At 45.5% G+C, this 27,698-nt stretch overlaps 2 protein-coding genes across 3 annotated transcripts in view; one reads left to right on the plus strand and one right to left on the minus strand.

Annotated features, from left to right (window-relative positions):
• QSOX2 (quiescin sulfhydryl oxidase 2) overlaps nt 1-1,458 on the minus strand; it is a 252,134-nt gene extending 250,676 nt beyond the window's left edge. The window contains exon 1 of one of the 2 annotated variants that reach the window (XM_086921012.1): nt 1,166-1,458. In XM_086921012.1, coding sequence (XP_086777138.1) covers nt 1,166-1,406 — 241 coding nt within the window. In that variant the 5' untranslated portion in view covers nt 1,407-1,458. The remainder of the gene's footprint in view (nt 1-1,165) is intronic. The other variant, XM_086921013.1, reaches the window with a different exon arrangement.
• LOC147710324 (uncharacterized) overlaps nt 1,202-27,698 on the plus strand; it is a 32,417-nt gene continuing 5,920 nt past the window's right edge. The window contains exon 1 of the mRNA XM_086921014.1: nt 1,202-1,318. The gene's annotated coding sequence lies outside the window, so the exon portion shown is untranslated. The remainder of the gene's footprint in view (nt 1,319-27,698) is intronic.

Consider the following 27,698-nt stretch of genomic DNA (forward strand, 5'->3'; position numbering starts at 1 on the left):
TGTAGAGGCCAGACGACTGAGTGTGCCATATCTAAACAACTCGTAAGGGAGGGTCCGAGGGAGGTGTTTAACGACCAAACAGGCGAATACCCCCGTATAGGCTTTGTTGTTATTTAGTTAGACTGAGTGTGCCACCCATCACATCATGAATTTAATAAATGGTTGTGGTCACCTTTATTAAAGCCCATCATAAACTGTTGCTGGTCTTTTAGGAGTAGTTCATGGACTGCTCCTTCTGTTCCCACTCGCGTATAATAGCCATAGTCAGCTGCTACTGCCACACAGCAGATCTATCAACGTTTCAGAATTCTTAGCCATAAAAACTAGTATATTTGATAACATAAGAGGATGTGAGCTCCAAACAAATGCAACATGAATAACGATACACCAAAATGTCACTAAAGTAGACCTGTGGCTAACAAAATAAATAAAGTAATGGCACTGTGTTTGCAAAAACAGCCTCCCCCGTCAACAGGGATGTTTACACAAAGGAGTCCACTGTATAAAGTCCCTTTAAAATACAGCTTCTGGCTCCTCTCATCGGTTATGAAAGATTTCTTATTGTGAAAGCAGAACCCAAGCTCCAAAGTGTAACACTTGAGGCCTCAACTATAGTACTCATCAAAGGATAAGGCAGACTTCTCACCCACGAAACAGTGGCAACCATTTACTGCAGAAGTCAATGATGCTACCTGGACATCATCATCAACTCTGATATTTCAGCGTAAAGAAACGGGTAAAAAGTAGTACAATACCATAAGGTTATTGTTCTACAGTTACAGTTGGTAGGCCAGCCGTACACTATGTGACACAACACAATGCCCAACAGACTGCCACTCTTATATAAAATCCACCATAACAGTGGGCATAGATCGGTATGCCATGCCACATAATGACTTCAGTGCCCTCGAAGTACTCAGTCAACCATTTATAATTCTAAGAACAGTGTGTGCATTATTATGGATTGTCATGCCCATCCTAAAGTCCCATTCATGTACAGTACCACCACTTATAACGTCCAGCATCTCACAATGCCTTAAGCATCATCCCTGCATGAAGTCCATCATGAGATAACAGTCTTGAAATTAAAAGCAATCAAAGAAGCATCATTGCCCTCCCACAAACACATGGGATGCCCCCGCCACGCCCACGTGGCGTCGCTCACCTCTGACGTCGCCAGCCAGCTCCCGCCAGGTGGGCGCGTAGTTGACGCAGTGGCCGCACCAGGAGGAGTAGAACTCGATGAGCCAGGCGCTCGAGCTGTTGAAGAGCGCGTGGCGCACACTGCTTTCGTCCAGCAGGTAGAGCGGGTCGGAGGGTGAGTAGAGTTGGCCGGCCAGGGCTGCCCCGTGGAGCAGCAGGGCGGAGAGGAACAGCAGCGCCCAGCACACCCTCCCACCCGCCATACTAGAGCTCACTGAGTAGCTTGAGTTGGGGGGAGGAGCGACGTGACCATTCACACGTGACGTCACACCAGTGGCCCTGACAGGGGAGGGGCGCCAGGGACAGGGGAGGGGCGCCTGTGACGTCGCGCGTGCGCATTGGGAGGATGTCCCCCGCCCCCAACAGGTGTTAAAGACACTTTGAGAGTACCTGCACTGGGCAGCTTTTCAAGGAAATGGTGTGCAATCTGAATATCAGGGCTAGCATTACATCTTGATGTACGAGGAGGGGCATCCGAGGGGAACAGTGCGTGGCAGTCGAGAATGAACCTCTGAATGACAGAAAAGGGATGCTTGTTAGACAGAAACCCATGAGGGCTGCATGTGCACTGGGGACCGAGAGCGAATTTCGACTTGAGGACTGAATCCATATTTGGGATACTGTTTCAACAGTCAACTGCTATTTTCTTTTTTGCAGTTGTATATAGCGCGAACTCGACCTGATGGTATTTATTGTAGTGCTCTGCATGACCACCAGTTACATTACAGAAGGACACATTTTTTTAGGCACTATATATGGACGACCTAAATATGAATTGCCTCCAGTATATCAATCAATACAAAGTTTATTGTGTATGTTACTTAAAACCAAAACAATATTAAACATTAAAAAGAACGGCATATTAGGCTGAGAAACAAGCATTGGAAATGCAATAGGTCTCGCATTAGGAAAGTTTGAGCGATTGGTATTGTAAATGACACTTTTTTTATTTATGTGTTGGTTTTAAAAATAGCAAAATTAATAGCTTTGTCAGTTACAATGTCAATAGTTTTAACTTTTGCAAATGTGACACCTATAGCATTTGTAATGCAATGTGTGTTGTATTTACGTGACTTAGATGTATTGATATTACAAATACCAATGGCTTTTAATTTTGTAAATAATTAATACTTAAATAAAAGTTATTGTAATTTATAATGGCAATACCTTAAACATTTGTAAATAACTTTTGTGAAGATTATGTTCAGTGTATTTTATTGTGATGAAAATCCAAGAACATTGCATTTGCACCTACACACACACACACACATATAGATGTGGTGGTGGTGGATCTGGGGGATATGGTGGTGGTGGATGTGGTGGTGGATGTGGTGTTGGTGGATGCGGTGGTGGTGGATGCGGTGGTGGTGGATGCGGTGGTGGTGGATGCGGTGGTGGTGGTGGATGCCGTGGTGATGGTGGATGCAGTGGTGGGGGATGGGGTGTTGGTGGTGGTGGATGTAGTGGTGGTGGGTGTGGTGGATGTAGTGTTGGTGGGTGTGGTTAAAGTGTTGGTGTATGTGGTGGTGTATGTGGTGGTGGTGGATGCGGTGGTGGATGTGGTGGTGGATGTGGTGTTGGTGGATGCAGTGGTGGATGTGGTAGTGGTGGATGCGGTAGATGTGGATGTGGTGGATGTGGCAGTGGATGTGGCGGTGGATGTGATGGTGATGGTGGATGTGGTGGTGGTGGATGTGGTGGTGATGGTGGATGTGGTGGTGGATGCGGTGGATGTGGTGGTGGTGGATGCGGTGGTGGTGGATGGGGTGGTGGTGGTGGTGTGGTGGTGGTGGTGGTGGATGGGGTGGTGGATGTAGTGGTGGTGGGTGTGGTGGATGTGGTGGTGGTGGGTGTGGTTAAAGTGTTGGTGGATGTGGTGGTGGTGGTGGTGGTGGATGTGGTGTTGGTGGTGTATGCGGTGATGGATGTAGTGGTGGTGGAAGTGGTGGTGGACGTGTTAGATGTGGTGGTGGATGTGGTGGTGGTGGATGTGGTGGCGGTGGTGGATGTGGGGGTGAATGTCATGGTGGATGTGGAGGTGATGGTGGATGTGGTGGTGGATGTGGTGGTGGTGGATGTGGTGGTGGTGGTGGTGGATGCGGTGGTGGTGGTGGTGGTGGTGGTGGTGGTGGTGGATGTGGTGGTGGTGGTGGTGGATGCAGTGATGGTGTTGGATGGGGTGGTGGTGGTGGATGGGGTGGTGGGTGTGGTGAAAGTGGTGGTGGTGGTGGAAGTGGTGGTGGACGTGTTAGATGTGGTGGTGGATGTGGTGTTGGTGGATGTGGTGAAAGTGGTGGTGGATGTGGTGGTGGTGGATGTGGCGGTGGATGTCATGGTGGATGTGGAGGTGATGGCCGGCCGTGTAAAGTGCACTTTTTATTTACGATGCCCACCATACAGCCTTCTTGAGTTGTTCTTTTGATGGATGAATGTGGTTGCTTTGATTTCAATTTTTAGTCACTGAACGTGCGCTGCAATGGATTTCTTTAGCTTAAAAGAATTGTTAAGTAAGTTATTGGTCTTTGTCAGTACCATTTATTAAATTTAAAAATTTCCCACGTATGAAGAAATAGCCAACAGAAAGATTTTCATGTCAGCCAAACACCTAAAGAGCCGAGCGAATTATGGCCATTACTGGGTATTCGAGACTTTGAAAGGGAAAGCACTGTTTCGGTTTTGCACTGCATAGGATCAAAGTAATTTTTTTTAATTAGGAAAGAGGTCTGATTGTTGGAGTTCTATTAAAGGGATGTTTAAAGGCTGCAATCCAAAATATGCTAGCAAAGAAACAGGGGGAAAATATCACAATTGTGATGCTCAAATTGCTTAATTGTCTTGTTAAAATGTAGTACATTTTACAGACGGTACTGAGAGAAGAACGGTGTGACTACAAACATTTTTTTTAAAGAAGAACTCCGTAATTAGTAAAAGTCACGTAAAGACACTAAAATAAAGCTTCTGAAATTCTCTAGAACCAGCATGGCCATGCTCCCATAATAAGCTTGAAATCATACCAAAAATCACAAAATTCCCATTTCACAAAGTTTAAGGTAACAGATCATTTACAGAAAGGCTGATCATTGGCCTTATATTTAAGTATATGTTTGAATAATGTGCTTTGACTTAAATAACTAGACAAATGATAACCTCTTGCAATCCGAAAATGCACGAGAGAGGCTAGTTTGAAGTATAAAATCATGCTGTTAATAGCAAGCAACCTTGTTATATCTTTTTTTCGATCAATAGATGGTGCTACTGTTTCTCCTTGAAATCAAACTCTTACCACAGACACGGGTGCGGAAGCGGGGCAGACGTGTGATCAATTTGAGACCGGAACGTGCTTCCATGGTATTTAATGATGTCTAATTTTTAAACACTGGAGAGAATTAGTTAAATTAATTGCCCATCTCGTACAAGGATTTTTACATTTTTAAATGTGTGATGTGAACAGTTAATAGGCAATTTGGACCATTTTGTTGAAATTAGTCGTGTGATTTCAGAATTGGTTTGGGGAATGTATAAAAAGAGCTTGAGAGTTATTTTCACAGGCTGATCACTTATGTACAAGTTCTAGCCCCGTAAACTCGTGAGAAACGGACAGTTAAGTGCCCGAAACACGTGGTGGCATGGAAGATGCTGCCATGACACACGTGCTTTAATGAAATCGAATAAAACAAGCAAAACAAGTCAAATAAGGAGACACGGCCGGCAGAGCGGCCGTGAAACTGAAAGCACGACCGGTCGGCCGTGAAAGCCTTTGATCTGGCAGGGGGTGGAGCGGCACCAAGCTGGGCAGCAGATGGCTGGCGGTTTGATGCTGTGCACGCTCATTTTAGGTCAATGCGCTTGCGCATTGACCTAAAAGCGCACGGGCACAGCACCAAATCGCCAGTTAGTTAAAGTTTGTTTAAAGCCCTATAGTCTCGCTTCTCTATCAATGCGCATGCGCATTGATAGGTCACGAGACCTAAAAAAGGAAGACGATTGGTCCGTGCAATAGCTGGCACTTGGTGCCCCAAGATAACATTCTAGCCATACCAGCAGTATTATTACATTTAGGATGTTTGACTATTTAAAATCTATTATGAAAAAGCCGTTTTAAATATTTTTATACAAAGGTAAAGAAAAAAAAAAGTTTAAAAATAAACCACAAGATAGAGTGAATACATGACAGATGTTAAAACTCAAGTGCAAAGAGGTCAAACATTACTATGCCTAATGTCCAAGGCGCAGACGCTGGGAATTATCAATCCACAAACATCTCTATGCTTGGTTGTGTGTTTTTAAAAAGGTCCTGCACAACTTTGAGAAATTTGCCTATTCTTGCCAGTTCAAGGGGAACCATGGTACTAAAAATCCAGTTCATTGCGTTGTTGCATGTTCTTATGCCGTGGGTTAAAAAAAGTGGCTTTAATAGTGTTTGCCGAAGATCGAGCAACATCGGACAACTGCAAAGTAGGCGTCCAGTATATTTCAATGTAAAATGTACTCTTGGTTGGTATTTATTGGTGAATTGACCTGATCATATCTTTGACTAGTTCGTACGTATGGAAGCACATGCCATTTATCTTTATATGAGTTTTATATAGCGTTGGCTAGTCCCAAGGGTATCAGAGCCCTTCACATATTTTGAGAGTAAGTTTTTAAGATGTACAAGAAGAAAGTCAAGTGAGACAGAAGGGTGCAGGAATGGCTAAGATATGTAATATGAGGAAGTAACAGCAAGGGGAAGGTGTATCTGAGAGACAATGCTCAATTACACGGAATGTAATGGAATTTCTAGTGTTTGTCCAGGTGCATGGGCGTGACTGTTTACTGTGCCTGTGGGTTTATCGCTGTGTCTTTCTATGTGCATAAAGGATAGTATAACATTCTCGTTTATTATTCCCATCCCTCCAGGAAGCTCCCTGCATAGTGTTTGTCTAGCCTCTGCCGGTATGTCCTCCTGCTGCTTAGTACCACAGACTCCCATAAAATGATTCGCAACCCTTCTGCCTGTCCTCACACCCAATGGACATTTTCCCCAGTTTACTAAATTGAGTCATTGTTAGATGTCATACCATCATCTCTTTTTAGGTCTCGCGACCTATCAATGCGCGCATGCGCATTGAGCGGAGCGAGAATTCAAGTGCTCAAAATGCTCGTCAAACCTAGGGCTTTTTGGTGCGGTTTTCTTTAAGTTCACGTGAATCACGTGACCAAACAAGCACGCGCATCAGCCTCCCTCCCTCCTAATTGCATTTTTTCACGGCCGCACAGCACATCAAAAGGCTTCTCCCAGCGTGTGCTGTGCGGCTTCTCCTCCCCTAATTATTCATGGCTGGCCGGTGGCCGGCCGTACTTTCAGTTTCCCTGCCACTCTTGTTTTTGTTAAGGATGCTCTTGCGTTAGGATTTTTTCCTCGAATTTCCCCTTAATTACATGAGCTCTGAGTTTTTTTTTTGTATAGTAATTTCGTTGTTCGGTCTACCATTGTCCTGATCTCTGTTTTTGGTCTTTTTCATTTCAGTGGGGCTGCCTACTCCATTAAATTCTTTATGATTTTGTAACAGTTTTTATGTAAGTCAGAAACTTTTAGCTTTTTGATGGGAGGTGATAGTTCATTCCTGGTAATTTGTACCTGCTATTAGCGATACCTATATGTTTAGTGTCTCTGAATCACTTCCTTTCTTATGTGTTGCCTGTTTGTTATAGACTTGACTGAGAAGATGCAGAAAGAAGTTAGAACATAGTCTGACCAATCGGAAATCATATTTCATACCCACCTTCTTCATAAAGTACGATATGCAAATGGATTTTTAGAGTCTTGTTTACTGTGTGCCCCTGCTATTACTGCCTTCATGGTCACTCAGACAACTGGTAGCAAGGATAGTGTCAGGGTAGCAAAGGGTAGTGAGGGGTAGCAGCTGCTACGCCTGGATATCCTTAATTTACTTCTTTTCTAGGGCCCACAGAGCCGCGTTCGTGCCGGGTTTGTAAATCAAGTAAGCTGGCTTCTCAGGCCTCCGCGTGCAGTGTTATTACTCACGGGTCCTGCCCAGAGCGCTTGTAAAATCCACAGAAGCTGCTGCTGATGCCGATCTGAACATTTATAGATCAAAGATCACACGAGGTGTCAGCTTGTTCCTTCATGCGCTGACCCTTTAGCAGTCTCATCTATAAACACAGCACGCTTTAAATTCATATGTAAGGAGACTGTGTCCCACGCTTTCATCATGGCTGTCTTCTGCGGTTTGCCCTGAGGCCAAGGACAGTCCAGTCGGTTGAGCGCCTGCTGCTGACATCTAAGTGTGATCTACTTGGAACTGCAACCGAGCTGCGTTTCTTTTTTAAATGTTTGTTTTCTAAAACTGGGCTAGAGAAACAATACTGAATATTTTTTAAGGCTCGGTTCGTGCACGAGCTCTTAGAATCAGAGCCAACCTTATTTTCTGCTTTGACTCGGCTCTCCCTGCTATTTTGTCAGCTCACCCACCTCTATTTAGCAACAGATTCACGTGTCACCAACACCATCAAACACTATTTGTAGACACCAAAAAAACCTCCATCCTACAGGACAGAAGGAGTAAGGCTGTTGCTTAGATAATAACGTGAGCACTGGGGCAGGGAGAAGTTGACATAGGGGCAGGTGATACTTGGGCAGATATACAGGACCAAAAAGATAGGAATACTCGGGCAGGGAGACTCGTACACTAGGACAGGTTAGACAGATGTTTTGACAGGTCATCACAAGTGCAGAGACAAGGAGATTTGGACAGGCACACTGGGAGCAAGAAAGACAGGTGCAATGAAACAGAGACTGAGCTACTGATAGATGTTTAGACACTCTGCATACACTTCCTTGCTGCCTTAATGCTTATCCTCTTTGTGGTTATAATTCATATCCTGTCCACTAGGGTTGTAGTTTGTAAAATAAGTATTTTAAAATATGGATTGTGATTTCTAGTGAATCTTGAGTATGTCATTTATTCATAATAAAGTATTTTGTGTTGGTGTTCCACTAATTGTCCCCTTCAAGTCTTCACAGGATTGACCGTTACCTGAAACCCATCTTACACATGAGCAGCATCACATTATCTTTAATTCTGCATCAAAGTTTAATGAGGAATTGCCAAAATTATCACAAATTTCCTGGAGTAGGCCCACTTTCCTCTACCCTCACATTACCCCTACTGTCAGATTCCAAGAGACACTATATCCTTCCGCAGGTTGTTCAATCACCTTTCCTGCTAGACTCCGTCCCTAAAGTACGTCACCATCACACCCAGGCACTGCCCTCCGTCATCGCCCTTCATTACGTCTCCACGGATTGCCAATGCCCTCCACTGCTGTTTGACCCCGCACCATGACACCCCTGCACTGTGGGACTCCACTACATCGCCTTCACCAAGACAAGAGCAGAGGAAGAAAATAGACAGGACTCTAAGAGCAGTGCTACTTTCTTTGTTTCCACTGCTGGCCCTTCTCCTACCCCTTAGCAACTAATAGTTGCTTCTTTCAATTTCTATGTATTTGTTTTATTTTACTAACCAGCACGCGTTAATTTTTAGCAGCCGCAAACCTTCTGTTCTTTTTTTTTTTTCCATCATTGCACCTTGCTCCTCTTTGCCATCCCGCCCCCTGGGCGCACACTCAACTTTCAACATTATCAGCAACACAGGCGCAATGCTTAATAATTCAACAGGCGCCCGCATGACTTGATGACATTGCAATCCTTGTTACTGTGTACACTTATTACTAACGTGCATTTTTAAATGTACTGTCCAAATCTGTTAATGATATAGCTGATCGTGGAAAATGCCTCCACCTTCGCCAATAATGAACACACTTATGTGAACAATCAACGATGAACTCAACCCTGCCCCACGAAGGATCAGGCACACACTTGAAAACTCACCAAGAGCGTGAATGCTTCTGCACGTGCACCAGTGATGTTGAAACTCCTACATGCACTGCATACATTCCAGTGCTGTGCACACTTAAACACGTTGTTCACTGCGCTAACAGTGTGCACTCACACACTCGATGCACACTCGGCAGTGATGCCATTCGTGCCACGCACACCCAGTGATAATGTGCATAAGTGTTGATTTTGCACATAAGTGCCAGTGATGTACAAGGTTGTGAAGCTACTCGCTGTCGACAACCTGGTGCACAGTCCTTCCGATTGTGAACTGACCAATAACGTGTGCAGTCCTGCATGAGGCATATACTTAGCAGAGACGTGCACACATAAATCAGGTGCAGTACACAAAACACCCACAGTACAGTGCACACTCCTCCGTGCTGTCAACACTTCAGTAATGTGCACGTGCATATCACTGGATAGTGCGGTTCATTCACCAGCAAGGTAGTGCCAATTAAACAAGCTGTTCACATTATTCTCGCAGTGCACACGCGCATGCATACATACTGCAGCTCCTACTAAGCGCAGACCTATTATTACACGTGTGTGTTCTGGAAAGTGAAGCTTGTGGATGCGCATTCATATGCACACATACATGGTAAATAGCGAAGGCGCGCACACTAACAGAGAAAATACAATTGTATGAATTGTATAATTGTATACATTTAGTGGAGAGGTGTGGCTCACTGGTTAGAGGCGGCAGACCTGTAAGCAGAGAACGGCCCGGGACCAGGGTTCAATTCCTGACACGGCAGGGTCTTGGACCAGGGGTCAACGGACTCGATAATTCTCGCCTCAGTGCCTACTCTAACCAGGGAACACACTCGGTAACTCTGGGCATTAAGCTTGCCTCATCTCTACAACGGCCCCCCACAGACGCCGGGGATGCCTGGTTTCACCCTGGAGATACCCAGAAAGGGACCATCTCACAGGGAAAAGGAGGACGGGTTCCCCAGCGGTCTTCAGCGCCAGGACACTCGGGTAGAGTAACAGTGCGCTTTACAAGAATCCCACATTACATTACATGTAGAGAATAGGTGGTAAATTACTGCACGTTTTTTGTGTGATTTGAGACGAGTGCACAAACAGATACTTCTGATACATGTACACGCTTCAAAGTGAAATGCAAATAAACAACATAGTTTTGAGGACCAGCAAATCCAATGCCATGCACAAAGAGTGGCGTGCAGGCACTGCCAGGCACACGCCAACATACACAACAATCTACAGATGCACTGGCACTAGCCATGCACTGGCGTTGCCAATAGGTTTCGCATTTGGAAAGTTGGAGCTATTGGTTTTGTAAATGACATTTTATATTTATATATTGTTATTGACAATGCCAATAACGATATATAAATATAAAATGTCATTTACAAAACCAATAGCTCCAACTTTCCTACTGCGAGACCTATTGGCAACGCCAGTGCTTGTTACATTCAGGTACTTATAGTTTTGCAAAAACAACAATTACAAGTACCTCAACACAAGTGCACTCACGCCTAAAATGGGATAGCCATTACAGAGAGAAATCCATGGACATAGCTGCCAAGGTTTCAGATTGCTTTTGTGGAACATTTTCATAATTTGAGTGTAATTATGAGTGGCATTCAACAACTGAGGGAAACTTTCTCACGCGCATATATCAAGCAATAAATGTAAATGTAATTTATATTTATATAGCGCATTATCACCAACGGTCTCCAAGCGCTTGCTTTGGAAACCCGTCCTGGTTTTTCCCTGTGAGATAACCCGTACTGGGCACCCCCAAGGTGAAAGCCAGGCATCCCGCCGCGGGGGGCCATAGTGGAGATTAAGCAAGCTATTGCCCGGAGTTGCAGAGTGTGAACCCGTGATTCGAGCAGGCACCGAAGCGAGAATTATCGAGTCCGTGGACATTTTTGGGCTCAAGACCCTGCCGCGTCGGGAAATAAAGACTAGGGAAACATATAAATATCAGAAATTACACCCATTTGAACAACAAGAAATACTTTATTGTTTGATTAATAAAAATCCTTACAATGGTGAACATGCATCACTAATAAAAGCGTATATCAAAATGGTTATTAAGATATTTACACATGGTACAAGGGACGGCATTATCTAGGTCCTGTGTTTTTAGTTACATTATTTTTTCTTAGAGTTTTTTTAAGAAACCATCCAAATATGTCCATTTTGTCAATTTGTACCATTTGAACAGCAAGAAAGCTGAAAAAGATCTTCAAACTGCTCTAAAGCAATGGAAGAGCACTAAAGGGAGCCTGACCAGGCTCTCCTCGTGGGACCTTACTGTAACCAAACTGAAAGAGGATCTGAGATAAGCCCGCTGCAGCAGCAGGCAAGCCTCAGGAGAGTGAAAAGCTGAGGCTGCACTCGAAAGTAATTTCAATTACGAATATGGACTGACTCAGAGCGCGGTCGCCCAGGCCGCCGCAGCACTGGGCAAGCCACACCTCAGGAGAGAGACACAGTGAAAGGCAAAGGCTGCACACACAAAAATACATTTAGAAGAAGATACCAGTTGCTACACAGAGACACTTACTAGTCTCTGCCTCTTCTAGCAAGTGCCATGAATGGATAGGCCAGCTGCAATGACTTCCTCTGGGCCAGCAGTGCAAAGGATCATAGGCGGTTCAGGACTCTCGGTTCTCTCGGCATGTATTCATGGCTGTGCTCTGCCTGACTGCAGTGCATTCAGGCTTAGCTGAGGCACCATTCTACCGAGTCATGGGTGGGTCTGAAAATAGTACCATTTACACTGCGCGGCACAACGCGGTGCAAGCAGCAGCAAGAGCGGCGCTGTTAGAATCTTAAACTGTGCAGTGCAGCAGCCCACCAATAGGTGTTTCTCTGTGTGACTCTGTATGACATGAGTGTCTGTCCTCGTTGTCTTATTGGGCAAAATCATACTGACTCTTGTGATGTCAGTCTGAGTGCTGCAGTGTCGGGTGAATAGGTTACCTTGTAGCCGGAGCGAGCTCAGCGGAGACTGCCCGCTAGCCTGCCACAAGCACCGCAGACTGCAAACTGCCACTAGTTTGCTCAGTCACGCAGTTGTGCTAATTAGAGTGCTCCGACTTGACAGCTGATGAGATGAGTATGTAGTTCCTTTAAGCTAAAGAGAGAGAATTTAAAGATAGGTCGATATAAGGATAGAACAGGAGTCCGCTCCTTTTGGAACAGGGCCATCACACACCCCAGTGGGTGTCATACTTAATCATTGGGCTTGCTCTTCGTTGGGCCGGCGCTGCAATGGCCGACATGCTCCCTTTACGGGGCTGTTTTTTGGAGATCTTTTGTTCCAGAGCCGTAATGTGAAGTGCAGGTGTAGGGCCGTGAGGTGTGTGAAGTGCCTAAAGTCAATTAAACTGTGCAGTGCAGCAGCCCACCAATAGGTGTGTCTCTGTGTGACTCTGTATGACATGAGTGTCTGTCCTCGTTGTCTTATTGGGCAAAATCATACTGATTCTTGTGATGTCAGTCTGAGTGCTGCAGTGTCGGGTGAATAGGTTACCTTGTAGCCAGAGCGAGCTCAGCGGAGCCTGCCCGCTAGCCTGCCACAAGCACCGCAGACTGCAAACTGCCACTAGTTTGCTCAGTCACGCAGTTGTGCTAATTAGAGTGCTTCGGCTTGACAGCTGATGAGATGAGTATGTAGTTCCTTTAAGCTAAAGAGAGAGAATTTAAAGATAGGTTGGTATAAGGATAGAACAGGAGTCCGCTCCATTTGGAACAGGGCCATCACACACCCCAGTGGGTGTCATACTTAATCATTGGGCTTGCTCTTCGTTGGGCCGGCGCTGCAATGGCCGACATGCTCCCTTTACGGGGCTGTTTTTTGGAGATCTTTTGTTCCAGAGCCGTAATGTGAAGTGCAGGTGTAGGGCCGTGAGGTGTGTGAAGTGCCTAAAGTCAATTAAAATAGATGAGGTAGTACTCTGAAGCAATTTTAATAAATTAGTCTACTTGTCTGATTAAAAACAAAAATGGCAAACCACCGACATCATGTTCTGTGGTTGCTTCTATAGAGAGGTCAACATGTTTCTTGCCTGGTCTGTCACACAAGTGATCAAATGGCAATTAATCAGGACCATAAATCAAGACCATAAATCAAGTTATCATCTACACAGTGGTTTGAATCTTAGTTAGTATAGGGGGTAGACCAATCACTAAAAAAACCTAAATGTGATGTGCCTTGTAAAAATCCCGACCTGTAATGGAAAATCATATATATTAGTCAAATTCTCAATTCTGCACAGCAAACAGTAGAGTTCTTACCATGCTGTTAGTTAAAGAGTGTTTTAAGGCACAGTGAAAAGGCAGAAGAAAGTGCCAGGCAAGTGGCACATCTATGGGCATAGGCAAGCAGGAGAATATCAAACACTAACGCCATAGGTATGTGAAAACTCACCCACCTGGGGTGGGTTACAAGCTTCATCAAGTTGGGATTTTCTTTCGTATGGTTTCTGTACCAAAGATCAACAACTGGTCTCCACAGAATTTAATATGTCAGTGTGATAATACTGCATTCCAATCCAACTTGCATTTAATGTTCTTTTGCTCCTTCTATACTACCCCCAGAAAACTTTATTTAAAACCTCTGTTAAAGCGTTGGGGGGTAAGAAATTGCAGACCAGCCTTTTTAAGACTGTTGAAACTCGAAGATGAGCATGTGATTTTTGCGGTATCCTGTTTCTTGAGATCTGCCATGTTGTTGCGGAAAACCATGTTGTAAAACAATCCCGTTTGGGTCTCTCTATTGTGTTGATCAGCACTAATTTCAACCCATTCTGTACTGTATTTTGAATGTCTTTTTTTTTTAAAGATTGAGTACTACAATTGTCGTTTTTAATTGTTAAATTTTATATTCATACATATCATTTGTGATGTTTTTATATGGATGTACTGTGCTTTTATGATTTCGAAGAAAATCGAATAAAGCTTATATTACTTACTTACTTACTTACCCACCTGGGGTGGGTTACAAGCTTCATCAAGTGATGGTAGAGGGTATTAGAGGGTATGCCAAATTTTAGCGTCCTAAAATGGAAAGAGAATTATGTTTGTCTGTGTAACGGGGAGGACTCTGGTCCGCCAGGCTTACCTGTCTCACTTCTCTTTAACCAGCACACAGGGGCCTGGAGAGACACAGATGACCTGGACGACACAGACCCGGAAGAGAGTGGCGAGCCCTGCTTCTTTAATTGGGCGGAGTTGGAACGGGACAACGTCACAGGACACACCCCCTCGACACAGGTAAAGGCCGCCCAGGAATCCACACAGGTGTGTTTTACACCCGGAGGCGACGGAGGTGAGAGAGACGGAAGGCGACGTGGAGAGGAAGAAGAGAGCGGAGTTTGAGAACGAAGGCGGAGGAGAGGCGGGAGCTGAGGAGAGGAGACGAAGGCGGAGCGGAGCAGAGTCAGGAGGCGGAGAGGAGACCGGAGGAGAGAGAACATCGGAGGACGGAGGCGGAGAGGAGACCGGAGGAGAGAGAACATCGGAGGACGGAGGCGGAGAGGAGACCGGAGGAGAGAGAACATCGGAGGACGGAGGCGGCGAGGAGACCGGAGGAGAGAGAACATCGGAGGACGGAGGTGGCGGTCAGAGATGAGGACGGAGAGAGCGTTGAACTTGGACGGTCCAGAGGAGCAGAATACAACAAGCCAGGAGGCCAACCGGAAGGCGCATCGCCCAGCCACACTTCAAGGGAAGTGTGGCTACCAGAGGTACGATGAAGGCTTTCGGGCTGGGCGGGTTTTAAGTGGGTTAAACCCCCATAAAGACTCCTAGTTCGCATCCCGTGCACTACCCCTCCCTCACTACCCCATCACTGTGGACCCTAGTCGACTACGTGTGCACGTGTGTTCCCTCACTCCCTCCCCTGTGCTGTTGAGCAGGACCGATATCTAAAACGCCATTGTCTTTCTTCCCTGCACGGACGAGACGCCAGGACATCGTGGAGGAAGAGGCACGGACCACCAGTCCCAGAAGACACCGGGACGAGCGGCGGAAAGCGACAGAGAAACGCCAGCAAAGGCTTACAGAGGATTCGGAAAGCCCCCTGCCGTACTACAGGAAAACCATACACCGAAAAAGGACCTTTAAGTCAATAAAACCTGCGTTACCTAAAATACCGGTGTCAGTAAGTCTATTCGAGGGGAATGTGACCTCGCACACACCATCACCAGTCAGCAAGGGTGAACCCGAGGCGCCACAGTCTGTCAACAGAAAATAAAGCTTAGTGCAATTCAGGCAGAGATATGTATGCAGCCCACACCAGTACTTCATGTTACAGCTTTGGAACAAAAGATCTCCAAATAAGAGACCCTTAAAGGGTGCCCGTTGGGCATTGCAGCGCCAGCCGGACGAGAAGCAAGCCCAATGATGAAGCTTGACACCGATTGGAGTGTGTGAGGGCCTCCATTCCAAAAGAAGCAGACGCCTGTTCTATCCTTAGGATATACATACCGACCTTTCTCTTTATCTTAAAGGAACTGCATACCTCATTGATATTACTTGATATTTACAAGGGGCTGCTGGACCTATAAGCGCCCCCAGCCCCCCTTCTTTGATGATGTTCAGCCTTAGCTAATTTCAAATTAATTTTTTACTCTATTTTTAATTATCATCCTGTTCAAATAGCATACACACATAACATCACATACTGTTAAAACAGTACTAAAACGTAAACTCAAAAGTGTGCAGAAACAGGAAAAAACCTAGATCCTGTTATTAAAACACCAGTGAAACTAAAAGAGCAAACCGCTACATAACATTTTAAAAGGTAGCAGTGAAGCAAAATCTTAAGTAAAAAATATAGTGCACCCTGACTGTTAATAAACAGCAGTGTACAATACGTGCCTGGGTGTGCATTTCACAAGTGCAGCTTTCTTCCTTGTTGTAATAACATGAGAAACTATCTGACATAAGTGCCACCACGTTTCCAAATGTGTGAACTGAATAGCTAAGTACAACGGCTGACTGAAAAGGCTGCACCTCAATTATAAGTCCAAACGCATATAATGTTCTGTGCACAATTTTTCCGGCACTATCCAACTGATCCAAGATTATAACATACTAGCAGCCTGTCCCGACGTTGTCCGGGTATGAATTGCATCCTGCCATTGTTTTGTAGGATTTCGTTTTGATAGCATTTCTTATCTGTGACAGGCCTGTGAAACGCTTCGATTCACAGTGCACTGCTGATGCACTTAAGAGTAGTTCAGTAGTGTGTGAACTCGAGTTTCCCTACTTTATTTTTCCTTGCAATATTATATAGCGCGAACTCGACAACATGGCATGAGCACAATTTACATTACAGAAGAACACATTCATTTGCGGTAGGCACGGGGAGACAAAGCGATTTGCCTGGAATCACAGGATGTTGAGCTGATGCCGAGATTCGAATGTAGCTCCCCAGCTCTAAAGTTCGCAATTCTAGAACTTGTGGCGGGAGGTGTGTCTAAAAGTGTATGTCGGTGCTTGCCATCAATGAGAGAGACCTGTGCATTTTTCAAATGGGTGGTGAAAAAATATCAGTATGTTGCTGGAGATGTGGGCCGCCGTGCCACCAATGTACTTACCGGGGGAGGGTAAACACCCATTATTCCGCAACTTTCTTTCCGCATACCATCACTCCGCATACTTTCATTACGAAAGTACCATGACTCCGCAATGCCATTATAACGCATGGCATTACATTTTATATGCTTTTACCACGCATACATTTACAACGAAATTCGTTGTAAATGCATGAATGGTAAAAGCATGTTTTTTTAATGTTTGGATATGGTAACTATGGGTATAGGGGTATATGTTTTGGGGTACTGAGGTATATGTTTTGGGGTGTTTGGGTATTTTAAGGGTTCAGATATAGTTTTGGGCTGTACCCCAGGGTTATTTTTAGGGTTCAGGGCTAGGTTTTGGTTTTGGGGTACAGTGGTAGTTTTAGGGTTTAGGGATAGGTATGGGTCTTGTTGTACAGGGGTATTTTTAGGGTTCAGGACTAGGTTTGGGTTTTGGGGTATAGGGGTATTTTTAGGGTTCAGGGGTAGGTTTGGGTTTTGGGGTACATGCGTATTTTAAGGGTTCAGGTTAGGTTTGGGTTTTGGGGTACAGGGGAATTTTTAGGGTTCAGGGATAGGTTTGGTTTTTTGGGTACAGGGGTATTCTAGGGTTCAGGGGTAGGTTTGGGTTTTGGGTACAGGGTTATTTTTAGGGTACAGGGCTAGGTTTTGGTTTTGGGGTACAGTGGTATTTTTAGGGTTCAGGGCTAGGTTTGGGTTTTGGGGTACAGGGGTATTTTTAGGGTTCAGGGGTAGGTTTGGGTTTTGAGGTATAGGGGTATTTATAGGGTTCAGGGCTAGGTTTGGGTTTTGGGGTACAGGGGTATTTTTAGGGTTTAGGGACAGGTTTGGGTTTTGGGGTACAGGGTATATTTATGGGGTTAAAATGTGTTAGTGTTTAAGGGTGTTGGGGTATTTTAAGGAGTAAGGGTGGTTTATGATTATGGGGTGCAGGGGTATTTAAAAGGAGTAGGGTGGGATTAGCACACAATATGAGACATGGCATGAAGGGCGGAACGTACCACACGCCCTCAGCGTTTGTCACGCCCCCAGCACCTACCCACAGCACAACGCAGACACGCCCACACGGGACTACTTTGCTGGCACGGTTCTTTTACCTTTTAAATGTATATGGTGGGTGTCTGCATAGCCTATGTCCTTCTGCTGCAACTGCTCTTTCCAACGCTGTATTGGGTGTTGTGATTGGTGCTGTGGTTCCTGAGATTACCCGCCTCAAAGGTTTGGTCTCTCTCTTTATTATAGTAGTATGGATAGGATGGTGCACCAGAAAAAAGTCCAGTTCAAGCATAAATGTACAATATTTCCTTTAATATCTTTCTTTAATGCATACAAGTTAAAATCCGGATCCAGCCAACGTGTTTCGTTCCAAAACCTACTGGAACTTCGTCAGGGCTGAAAACAATTGCACACAAAAAAATGTGTGGTTCAGAAAATCTTATTTTTTTTAACATTAAGTTTCAGTATTGTTGCCCCTTCTCCTATTCGACAAATGAAACTTAACAGGAGACTATTAGCCAAGTGGGAGCTTTAGCCTTTTGGGCAGCTTAGGACGATCGTGCTTAAGAAAGGTTAACATATTATAATAGAGATTGACTGTACCGTATTTCTTGGCACAGGTATCAAGCTTTGTGTTCTGTGAATGTGTTAACCGTAGGTCTTTAAACCAAACTGATGAATGAACCTGTAAGACATATATTCTTAGTTACATGGACTGGTGATCAAAACATATTTTCTTAGATACTATTCGCTTGATACCACTTTGAGAAGAGAAATGTTTAAATTATTGTGGAGAGAGGGGTGTGAGCAATGGTAATATCATTTTTTGAAGCTCAACCATGAGCAGTTTGTTATGGGTGTTAATGGTGTGGTGACATATATGTATTTACTTATTGGTCTTCATAAGCCCATTATCTGTTGGTGTGTAGGCTAAGATTGGTTTCATATAGTGCTTATATGGTAGTTTCACAGTGGAATTTGTATGGATTTTAAAAAGGGGGATTGGGATTAAAAAGTGTTTTATGTGTTTTTAGAAACCATTACGTTATATTTATAACCCAATGTGCCAGTTTATGTAATAGGCGCAACTCCATGTTTTGATTAATGTTCGTGGAATTTTTTATATGTTTTTATGTGCTAATTATATACTGGTTTGTGTAAGTGATTTTTAAACAATTTGTGCATTTTATGTCTATATGTATATATTTTGTCTTTGTATGATGGTCTTTTACGTTTTTTTTTTCTGTGTAATTGTTTTCTGCCCTTACGAAGTTCAAGTATGCTTTGGGGCGTGGCAAAAGATGTGGGGGGAAAAACTAATATTCTGTACCTTTTTTGGTCCTTTACCTACAGTTAACTACATGTATAATAACACACAGCTTAAACGAAAATTAAATGCAAGCTATGTTAATCAGTAGGAAATTGAACATTATGAAATCTCTATTAGTTAATGTATTGAACCAGAGAGCCACATAATTGAAGCCTGGTTGGTGCAGTGGAGAATAGTGATTTTAGTATGTTTAGTGCTGCAGCATCCCAGTATGTGACTGAAAGCACTGTGAACATCCAAGTAGGGTCTTTTAAAAGCGCACACGTCCCAGCATAGGTGGTAGCTACCTTATAACATTTCTCAAAAACAATAAGGGGCCGATCAGGATAGCGGTTTTTCCGCATCCTCGGGGCCGGCGGAAGCCACCGCCGGCCCCGAGGATGCGGAAAAACCGCAGCGGACTGACCAAGGACCCACCGCCACATTAGGATGGCTGGTGGGTCCTGGTTTCCGTCCGCAGCTTTTCCGCCGCGGTTGGCTTACAACCGCGGCGGAAAAGCTCTAATATGGTGACGGTGTCTCTCAGACACCGTCCACCATATTAGGATGGGCAGTGAATTATGCTTTTCCGCGGCGCGTTTCCCGCCGTGGAAAAGCATACGGAACTTCACTGCGGGGGCCCGTTGCGGGCCCCCTAGGTGAAGGGGGGGTGGGGGGTGCACATGGGGGGTACCTATGGTACCCCCCTGCATTTGCATGCAGAAAGCGGCAGGCACCGCACGGTGCCTGCCTCTTTCTGCATGCAAAAGCAATGCGTGCATTTTTAACATTGCCGCGGGTGCAGCTTGAAGCTGCACCCGCCGCAATGTTAAAAATAGAGGATGTGACCGCCAGGGTGGCGGTCACATCCTAATTGCACAGGAGGGAACTCCGCATGCCATGCGGAGGTTCCCTCCTGCTCTGGGGTCGCGGACGGACGCAAGTCCGTCCGCGATCCTGATCGGCCCCTAAATGTGTCATCAGGGAGAATTTTTTTTATAACTTTTCTTTAACAACACAAACTTCACAGCTCAGCTGGTAACTCCTTTACAATGCCTCTCAAAAAGAATAAATCTGTGTTGTCAGAAAGCTTCAAGGGATTCCATCAATTAAAGCCAATACTAGCTTCCAAGCACCCTTTGTGTTGCTTCAGACTTGAAACAATAGGACACACTTAGTAAAAGGAACTCAGTACTGATTTTTCAGAGCGCCAGAGTGATCACAAATCGGAGACGTTCGCAATTCTGTTACATTGCACCTCAATCTCCCTTTCATCATGTACTGGTATATATCAGTACTGGCACATCTATAGAACTCCTGCAAACTTGAGTTATAATTTTTACCCTGTTCTCGATTTTAGTGCTCAGATACACACTGTACTCATTCATTTGGCAATGTGCATTCCATTATGGCAAATGGAGCGAGACACTCTTTCTGGTAAACACGTTCATAGAGGTCACACGTCTGCTGCTGAGATTTGTTCTGCTGATAGTCGCACATTTTTAAATCCCAGAAAGGCCACCTCAGCGTATCTTCCTTTGATGTGAATAACATGAGTATTGTTGAGCATAATAAAGCCAGCTGCTGTTTAGTACTTCAATGTAATTTAATTTATAAACACTCTGTGTCCCCCTAGCACTTATAAATATACTACTTTTGGTGTGCGGTATAAAAAAACAAAACTCCTTTAAGCATTACATTTTATTTGTAATACAAGCAGCAAAGAAAGTAATATATCTGTGAATATAGTACATGACGGTAAAAGTGTAACCCACAGCCTATAGGTACTAGCCCCAATTATGGTAATTGCAATTATATAGAGCTTACTACCCCTGACGAGGCATTGAAGCACTATACAGCTTGTAGCACACTACTCTGGAACCCAAAAAGGATTAGTGGTGAAGTAGTCTAGGGAAAATTAATTAATTTGCGTGGTGGACATGTGAGTCTGTTAGTTGGATTGAAAAGGATAGTCGAGGGGTAGAAGAGGGAAGGGTCCAGAAAGTGTTTATTTGGGGATCGTACTAGTAGGAGGAGGTTTGGAATGAGTTAAGGAGAGATGGAGGTGGGGAGTCTCTGGAAGGGGTTTAGGGAGAAAAATGAGGTATCGGATGAGTCTAGGAGGGATACGCGAGGGAAGGGTTTAGAAATGCTTGTTTGGGAGATCTGATGAGGAATATAAGTTTAAATGATTCAAGGAGGGATAGAGGAGGGAAGAGTCTAGAAAGGGTTCTTTTGGGTACAGAGAGGTTTGGGATTAGTCTAAGAGAGGAGGTAGAGGATATATGGAGTGAAACATAAGTTAACGTATGGAGAGGCTGAACATTTTTGTTTTTTAATACCAGGAGTAAACTAATAAGTATAAAGATACATAAGTACATTCATGTATTTATATATATATATATATATATATATATATATATATATATATATATATATATATATATATATATATATATATATATAATATACTTACTGACATCTGACTGCAGAACCTCCTGGACACTTGGGCGCTGAGCCGAAATGCATTCTGCCTCTACACCCTCTCTTAAAAGGTGTTTTGTTTGGATATTTTGCCATGTCAGCCAGAGTTGCGAAAATAGGGGCCCCAGGTTCGCAAGTTGGCCTGGACTTTACTGGCTCTGCTGTGGCAGTTTCTTTCGTGGTCCAAGAAATTGGAGGTCCAGGCCCGTCTCGGATTTTGGGAAGTATTGAGGCGGTTGTGAGGTTATTAAGCTCATGCTGGGCGGTGTGCACTGCCACTGCTGCCCCCTTCATGAAGAATCCTGAACTCTGGGGCTGAATCGGTCAGGGGTCCGGAGGAAGCGCTTTGTGTGAATTGTCAAGCAGGAAAATGGGTTTTATTTCACATGCATGATACCCTGCACCCTCGCATAACCACATGGCATTAATTCTACCCTCACGTATCACCTACCCGTATTCATCACAATGGAATCTGGGCTTTGGAGTTCATTAAGCATTGTGAGCCCAAACAGGTGAGCTGACAAACAAGGGGCGGAGCGAGTTTCAAACAACAAAAAGGAGGCAGGACTTACTGACATCTGACTGCAGAACCTCCAGGACACTTGGGCGCTGACAAAGGCTAAATGAAGAGCTGCAATGAATTCGACCAAATATCAATTTAAGAAAGTGCTTCCAAAAGGATTTTCCCCTGCGTGGCCTCTACACTCTCTCTTAGAAGGTGTTTTGTTTGGAGATATATATATATATATACATTTTTTTTAATTCAATAGTGAAGCAATTGTAGATAAATAGTTTTGATAACATTTTTGATACTGTGATAAACAGAGTACCATAAGCATCTGATAAAATAACTTATGTGAAAACTATGCAGTGACCTATATACATGTTAAGCATAGAAAATTATATAAACATAAGTAATACCTACATTTGTTAAGTACACCTTACGAATATCTATATATTTATAAACATAATTATTATACCTATTTATACAAAGGAATACACATATCTAGATATATTAACAAAAACAAGCATTTACAATGTAATGGTCTCGTCCTTGTTAAAGTTAGAGCTAATGACATTGCTCATGACATTATTTTTGTTTTTAAAACATATAAATAAATGGCATTGTTATTTACAATGCCAATAGCTTAATCTCTCGCAAATGCGAGACCTATTGCATTTGCACCCACACACACAGAGCCACACGCACCCACACACACAGAGCCACACGCACCCTCACACTCAGAGCCACACACACCCACACACACAGAGCCACACACACACAGACAGAGCCACACACACACACACACACAGCCACACACACAAACACACAGAGCCACACACACACAGACAGAGCCACACACACAGACAGAGCCACACACACACACACAGACAGAGCCACACACACACACACACACACACATACACAGACAGAGCCACACACACAGACAGAGCCACACACACAGACAGAGCCACACACACACAGACAGAGCCACACACACAGACAGAGCCACACACACAGACAGAGCCACACACACAGACAGAGCCACACACACAGACAGAGCCACACACACAGCTCTCTGCCCAGTAACGCCCTAGGGAACAGAGGCACGAAAAACCGGATCACAAGCAGGGAACAGAGGCACAAGCAGGGAACAGAGGCACGAGCAGGGAACAGAGGCACAGGCTGGGAACAGAGGCACAAAAACCTGATCACAAGCAGGGAACAGAGGCACAAGCAGGAAACACAGGCACGAACAGGGAACAGAGGCACGAACAGGGATCACAAGCAGGGAACAGAGGAACAAAAACCGGATCACAAGCAGGGCACAGAGACACGAACAGGGCACAGAGGCACAAAAACCGGATCACAAGCAGGGCACAGAGGCACAAAAACCGGATCACAAGCAGGGCACAGAGGCACAACAAGCAACGAGGGGGCAGGGGCAGGAGAGCAAGCACATGCAACAAGGGGGCAGCAAGCACAAGCAACGAGCGGGCAGGGGGGCACAGAGGCACAAAAACCGGATCACAAGCAGGGCACAGAGGCACAAAAACCGGATCACAAGCAGGGCACAGAGGCACAACAAGCAACGAGGAGGCAGGGGCAGGAGAGCAAGCACAAGCAACGAGGGGGCACAGAGGCATACAAACCGGATCACAAGCAGGGCACAGAGTCACAAAAACTGGATCACAAGCAGGGCACAGAGGCACAAAAACCGAATCACAAGCAGGGCACAGAGGCACAAAAAAAACGGATCACAAGCAGGGCACAGAGGCACAACAAGCAACGAGGGGGCAGGGGCAGGAGAGCAAGCACAAGCAACGAGGGGGCAGGGGGGCGCAGAGGCACAAAAACCGGATCACAAGCAGGGCACAGAGGCACAAAAACCGGATCACAAGCAGGGCACAGAGGCACAAAAACCGGATCACAAGCAGGGCACAGCGGCACAACAATGTTACAACGAGGGGGCAGGAGAGCAAGCACAAGCAACGAGGGGGCAGCAAGCACAAGCAACGAGGGGGCAGGGGGGCACAGAGGCACAAAACTGGATTACAAGCTGGGCACAGAGGCACAAAAACCGGATCACAAGCAGGGCACAGAGGCACAAAAACCGGATCACAAGCAAGGCACAACAAGCAACGAGGGGGCAGGGGCAGGAGAGCAAGCACAAGCAACGAGAGGGCAGCAAGCACAAGCAACGAGGGGGCAGGGGGGCATAGAGGCAAAAAAACATGATAACAAGCAGGGCACAGAAGCACAAAAAACGGATCACAAGCAGGGCACAGAGGCACGAACAGGAAACAGAGGCACAAGCAGGGAACAGAGGCACAAGCAAGGAACAGAGGCACGATCAGGGCACAGAGGCACAAAAACCGGATCACAAGCAGGGCACAGAGGCACAAAAACCGGATCACAAGCAGGGCATAGAGGCACAACAAGCACCGAGGGGGCAGGAGAGAAAGCACAAGCAACGAGGGGGCAGCAAGCACAAGCAACAAGGGGGCACAGAGGCACAAAAACCGGATCACAAGCAGGGCACACAACGAACGAGGGGGCAGGGGCAGGAGAGCAAGCACAACCAACGGGGGGCAGGAGAGCAAGCAGAACCACGAGGGGGGCAGGAGAGCAAGCACAACCAACGAGGGGGCAGGGGCAGGAGAGCAAGCATAAGCAACAAGGAGGCAGGGGCAGGAGAGCAAGCACAAGCAACGATGGGGCAGGGGAGCAAGCACAGCGAGGGGGGGCCGGAAAGCAACCACAACGAGGGGGCAGACGCACAACAGAGTGGACAGAGGCAATAACACGGGCACAATCAGGGAAGAGAGGCAAGAAAAGCGAGCACTCATGTCATGTCATGTCAAGCATTTTGTACAGCGCAACAGCTGCCCAAGCAACAGGGCGTCCCGGCGCTAGAACCAACATAACCAACTGGGAAGAAGAAGAGGACCTACAGGGGGGGGAAAAGATGAGTTTTGATAGCTTTGCGGAAAGCTAGGAGGTTGTCGATGCAACGGATGTGGGGGGGGAGGGAATTCCATAACTTGGCTCCTAGCAGTCTGAAGGAACGACCTCCTATGCGACAGAACTTGGTATAGGGGATCTCGACTAAACCTTGCCCTTTAGAGCGAAGGTTGCGTTGGGGGTTATAGGGCGTTAGCAACGGGCGCAGGGGCTCTGGTCCTTCAGAATTCAGAATTTTAAAAGCAAAGATGAGGGCCTTAAATTGGATGCGAGCTTCTATAGGCAGCCAATGCGGTTTGTGGATGGTAGCTTTTACGGAGCACTTTCTGGGTAGGCCCACTATTGCCCTGGCGGCGGAATTCTGAATCCGTTGGAATCTCTTAGTTTCAGCTTTATTGGCTCCTAACAGTAGCACACTGGCATAATCCAGCCTGGCTAGGATGGTCGATTGTACAATCAATTGCCTCGTTTTTGAGTCAAAGAAGCCTAAGATGGGATTAAGACTTCTCAATAATCCAGTGCAAGTTGCGGCAACTTCCTTAGTATGAGCCTGGAACTTGAGTGTCGAGTCCATCCATACTCCTAGGTTTTTTACCAAAGTTTTAGGGGGGGGGGCCGGACCCAATGAGCTGGGCCACCATAGGTCACTCCAGTTATTGGCGTTTTTACCCATGAGCAGCACCTCAGTTTTTCCTCCATTAAGTTGGAGGCAATTCGCGGTCATCCAATTGGCCACTGCTGTCAGTCCATCCCTAAATCTAGTGGCATCGGGGGACGGGGCTTCGTTGAGGCTGATGACCAACTGAGTGTCATCAGCATACGATGTCATTGTAAGGTCCCATTTTTTGGCAACTTCCGCCAGAGGTTGCATATACAAGTTAAAAAGTGATGGGCTGAGGGCCGAGCCTTGCGGCACTCCTTGTCCAATGTCTTGGGGTTGGGAAATGAATGGAGGGGCAGATACCTGGAAGGATCTGTTCGAGAGAAACGACCGGAACCATTCTAGTGCCGAGTCTGTGATTCCGATGTTTTCCAGGCGTAGAAGTAGGATATCATGGGATACCGTATCAAAGGCCGCACCGGAGGACTCGGCAGCTTCTCGACTTCTTCCGGTGGCTGTCGGGCAGAAATGGCTTCAGAAAAGCGCCACCATTTTCGCATTCGGGGGCATGGTTTTTGCTGTTGAGTGACGGATGACGTCACAGAGTTAAAAACTGCAAAAAACACGCCCCCGAATCTGAAAAAGACGGGGTTTGAACGGAGTGATGCCCCTCTCCTCCAATGGCTGGCTTCCGTTTAGGAAGCCAGCCAATGGAGAAGAGGGGCGGGTTCAAGCCCCCATACTTGTAAACATAAAATTTCGGCTGCGCGACACTGCTGCGCAGTGTACGCTAGGCCGAGACCTAATAAGAGAGGCACATGTAAAGAGACAAATGCACAACAATCCTTGGAAACAGTCCACAACACACAGACGAGTGACAATGACAGGAACAGGTTAGGCTTAATGTAATAGATCCTTTATTCGTAATTTATATACAACACAGCCAACGAGTTTCAACCTTGAGGGCAACAAAGTGGTCGTCAAGCGAAAATTGCCCGGGTTGGTCAAGGAAGCTATTGCAGAGTCCTAGCAACAAGGCTTCAATATACATGCAATGTAAACCACTCCAACAATCACAAGTAAACAGTTTGTCGCTAATAATAATAGTTCATGAATGGTAGTCTCGCCATGTGTAAGAAGTACGTCTCTCTGCCATGATACAATTCGGCAGGACAGCGCGACACTTAATGCGCTTGGGTTTGCGAGACTACCATTTTTTTTTTTTTTGTTAAATTTATATGGCGCACAGCTACCCAACAAAGGGTTTCCCGGCCATCCGTGAACTATTATTATTAGCGACAAACTGTTTACTTGTGATTACTGCAGATTCAATCCTTGAAAAACCCTTGCAAATGCCAGAAGAAGGACGTCATATTACATTCCTCGGTCTTCCTAAGTCATCTGGAGCTCTGCATATTCCTTTAATTATTAGTCTTTGAAGCTCAAGTGTGTATTAGTGCTGTAGCAATTTGTTCATGTAACTCCAGGAGGATGTAGTTGGTTTTGTTTTTGAGATTGCGACTCATGCACTCACGTGATATTTAGAAGTAAGCATGGGCGAATTTTGCGAATCTGGCGTTCGCCAATTTGCGTATTTGCGAACTCGCAATCCGCAAAATCCGCGAATTCACGCGAATTTGCGGATTTTTTTGTTTTTATAGTGTTCGCAAGGATTTCTGCCAGTTCGCGAGGATTTTGTACCAGTTCGCAATTGCGAACTTACTTGTCGGCACGCAACGGTCGCGACTATGTTGATTCTACGTCTGGTTCATCATCACAGGTTCACAGCACCCTCTGTTTCAACACTGCCACCCTCTGTTTCACCCATGCCTCCCTCTGGTACATCAATGCCAGCCTCTGGTTCATCATCATCACTGTAGATTATGGGGGGAAAAAGCAAGCACACCTGCCCTGCTTCAACTGACATGAATTAATTTGGGGTTGATTTATTAATGTGTCACTGTTTTAAAATTCCAGTCTGGCACCTGCTTCCTTATCTGTAATTTGCTTTCTGTTGCAGTGCAATTTTTTTTTCTCCAGGACCTTCTTGGCCTACTTGTAGCTATTCTATGATCCGGCTGTGAGGGTCAGAGCAGGGTCATACAATTGTTGCAACTAGCAACTGAACTCTGGAGGGGCCCCAG

This window comes from Lissotriton vulgaris, chromosome 5, assembly GCF_964263255.1.
Source record: "Lissotriton vulgaris chromosome 5, aLisVul1.2, whole genome shotgun sequence".
In the NCBI taxonomy this organism is placed as follows: Eukaryota; Metazoa; Chordata; class Amphibia; order Caudata; family Salamandridae; genus Lissotriton; species Lissotriton vulgaris.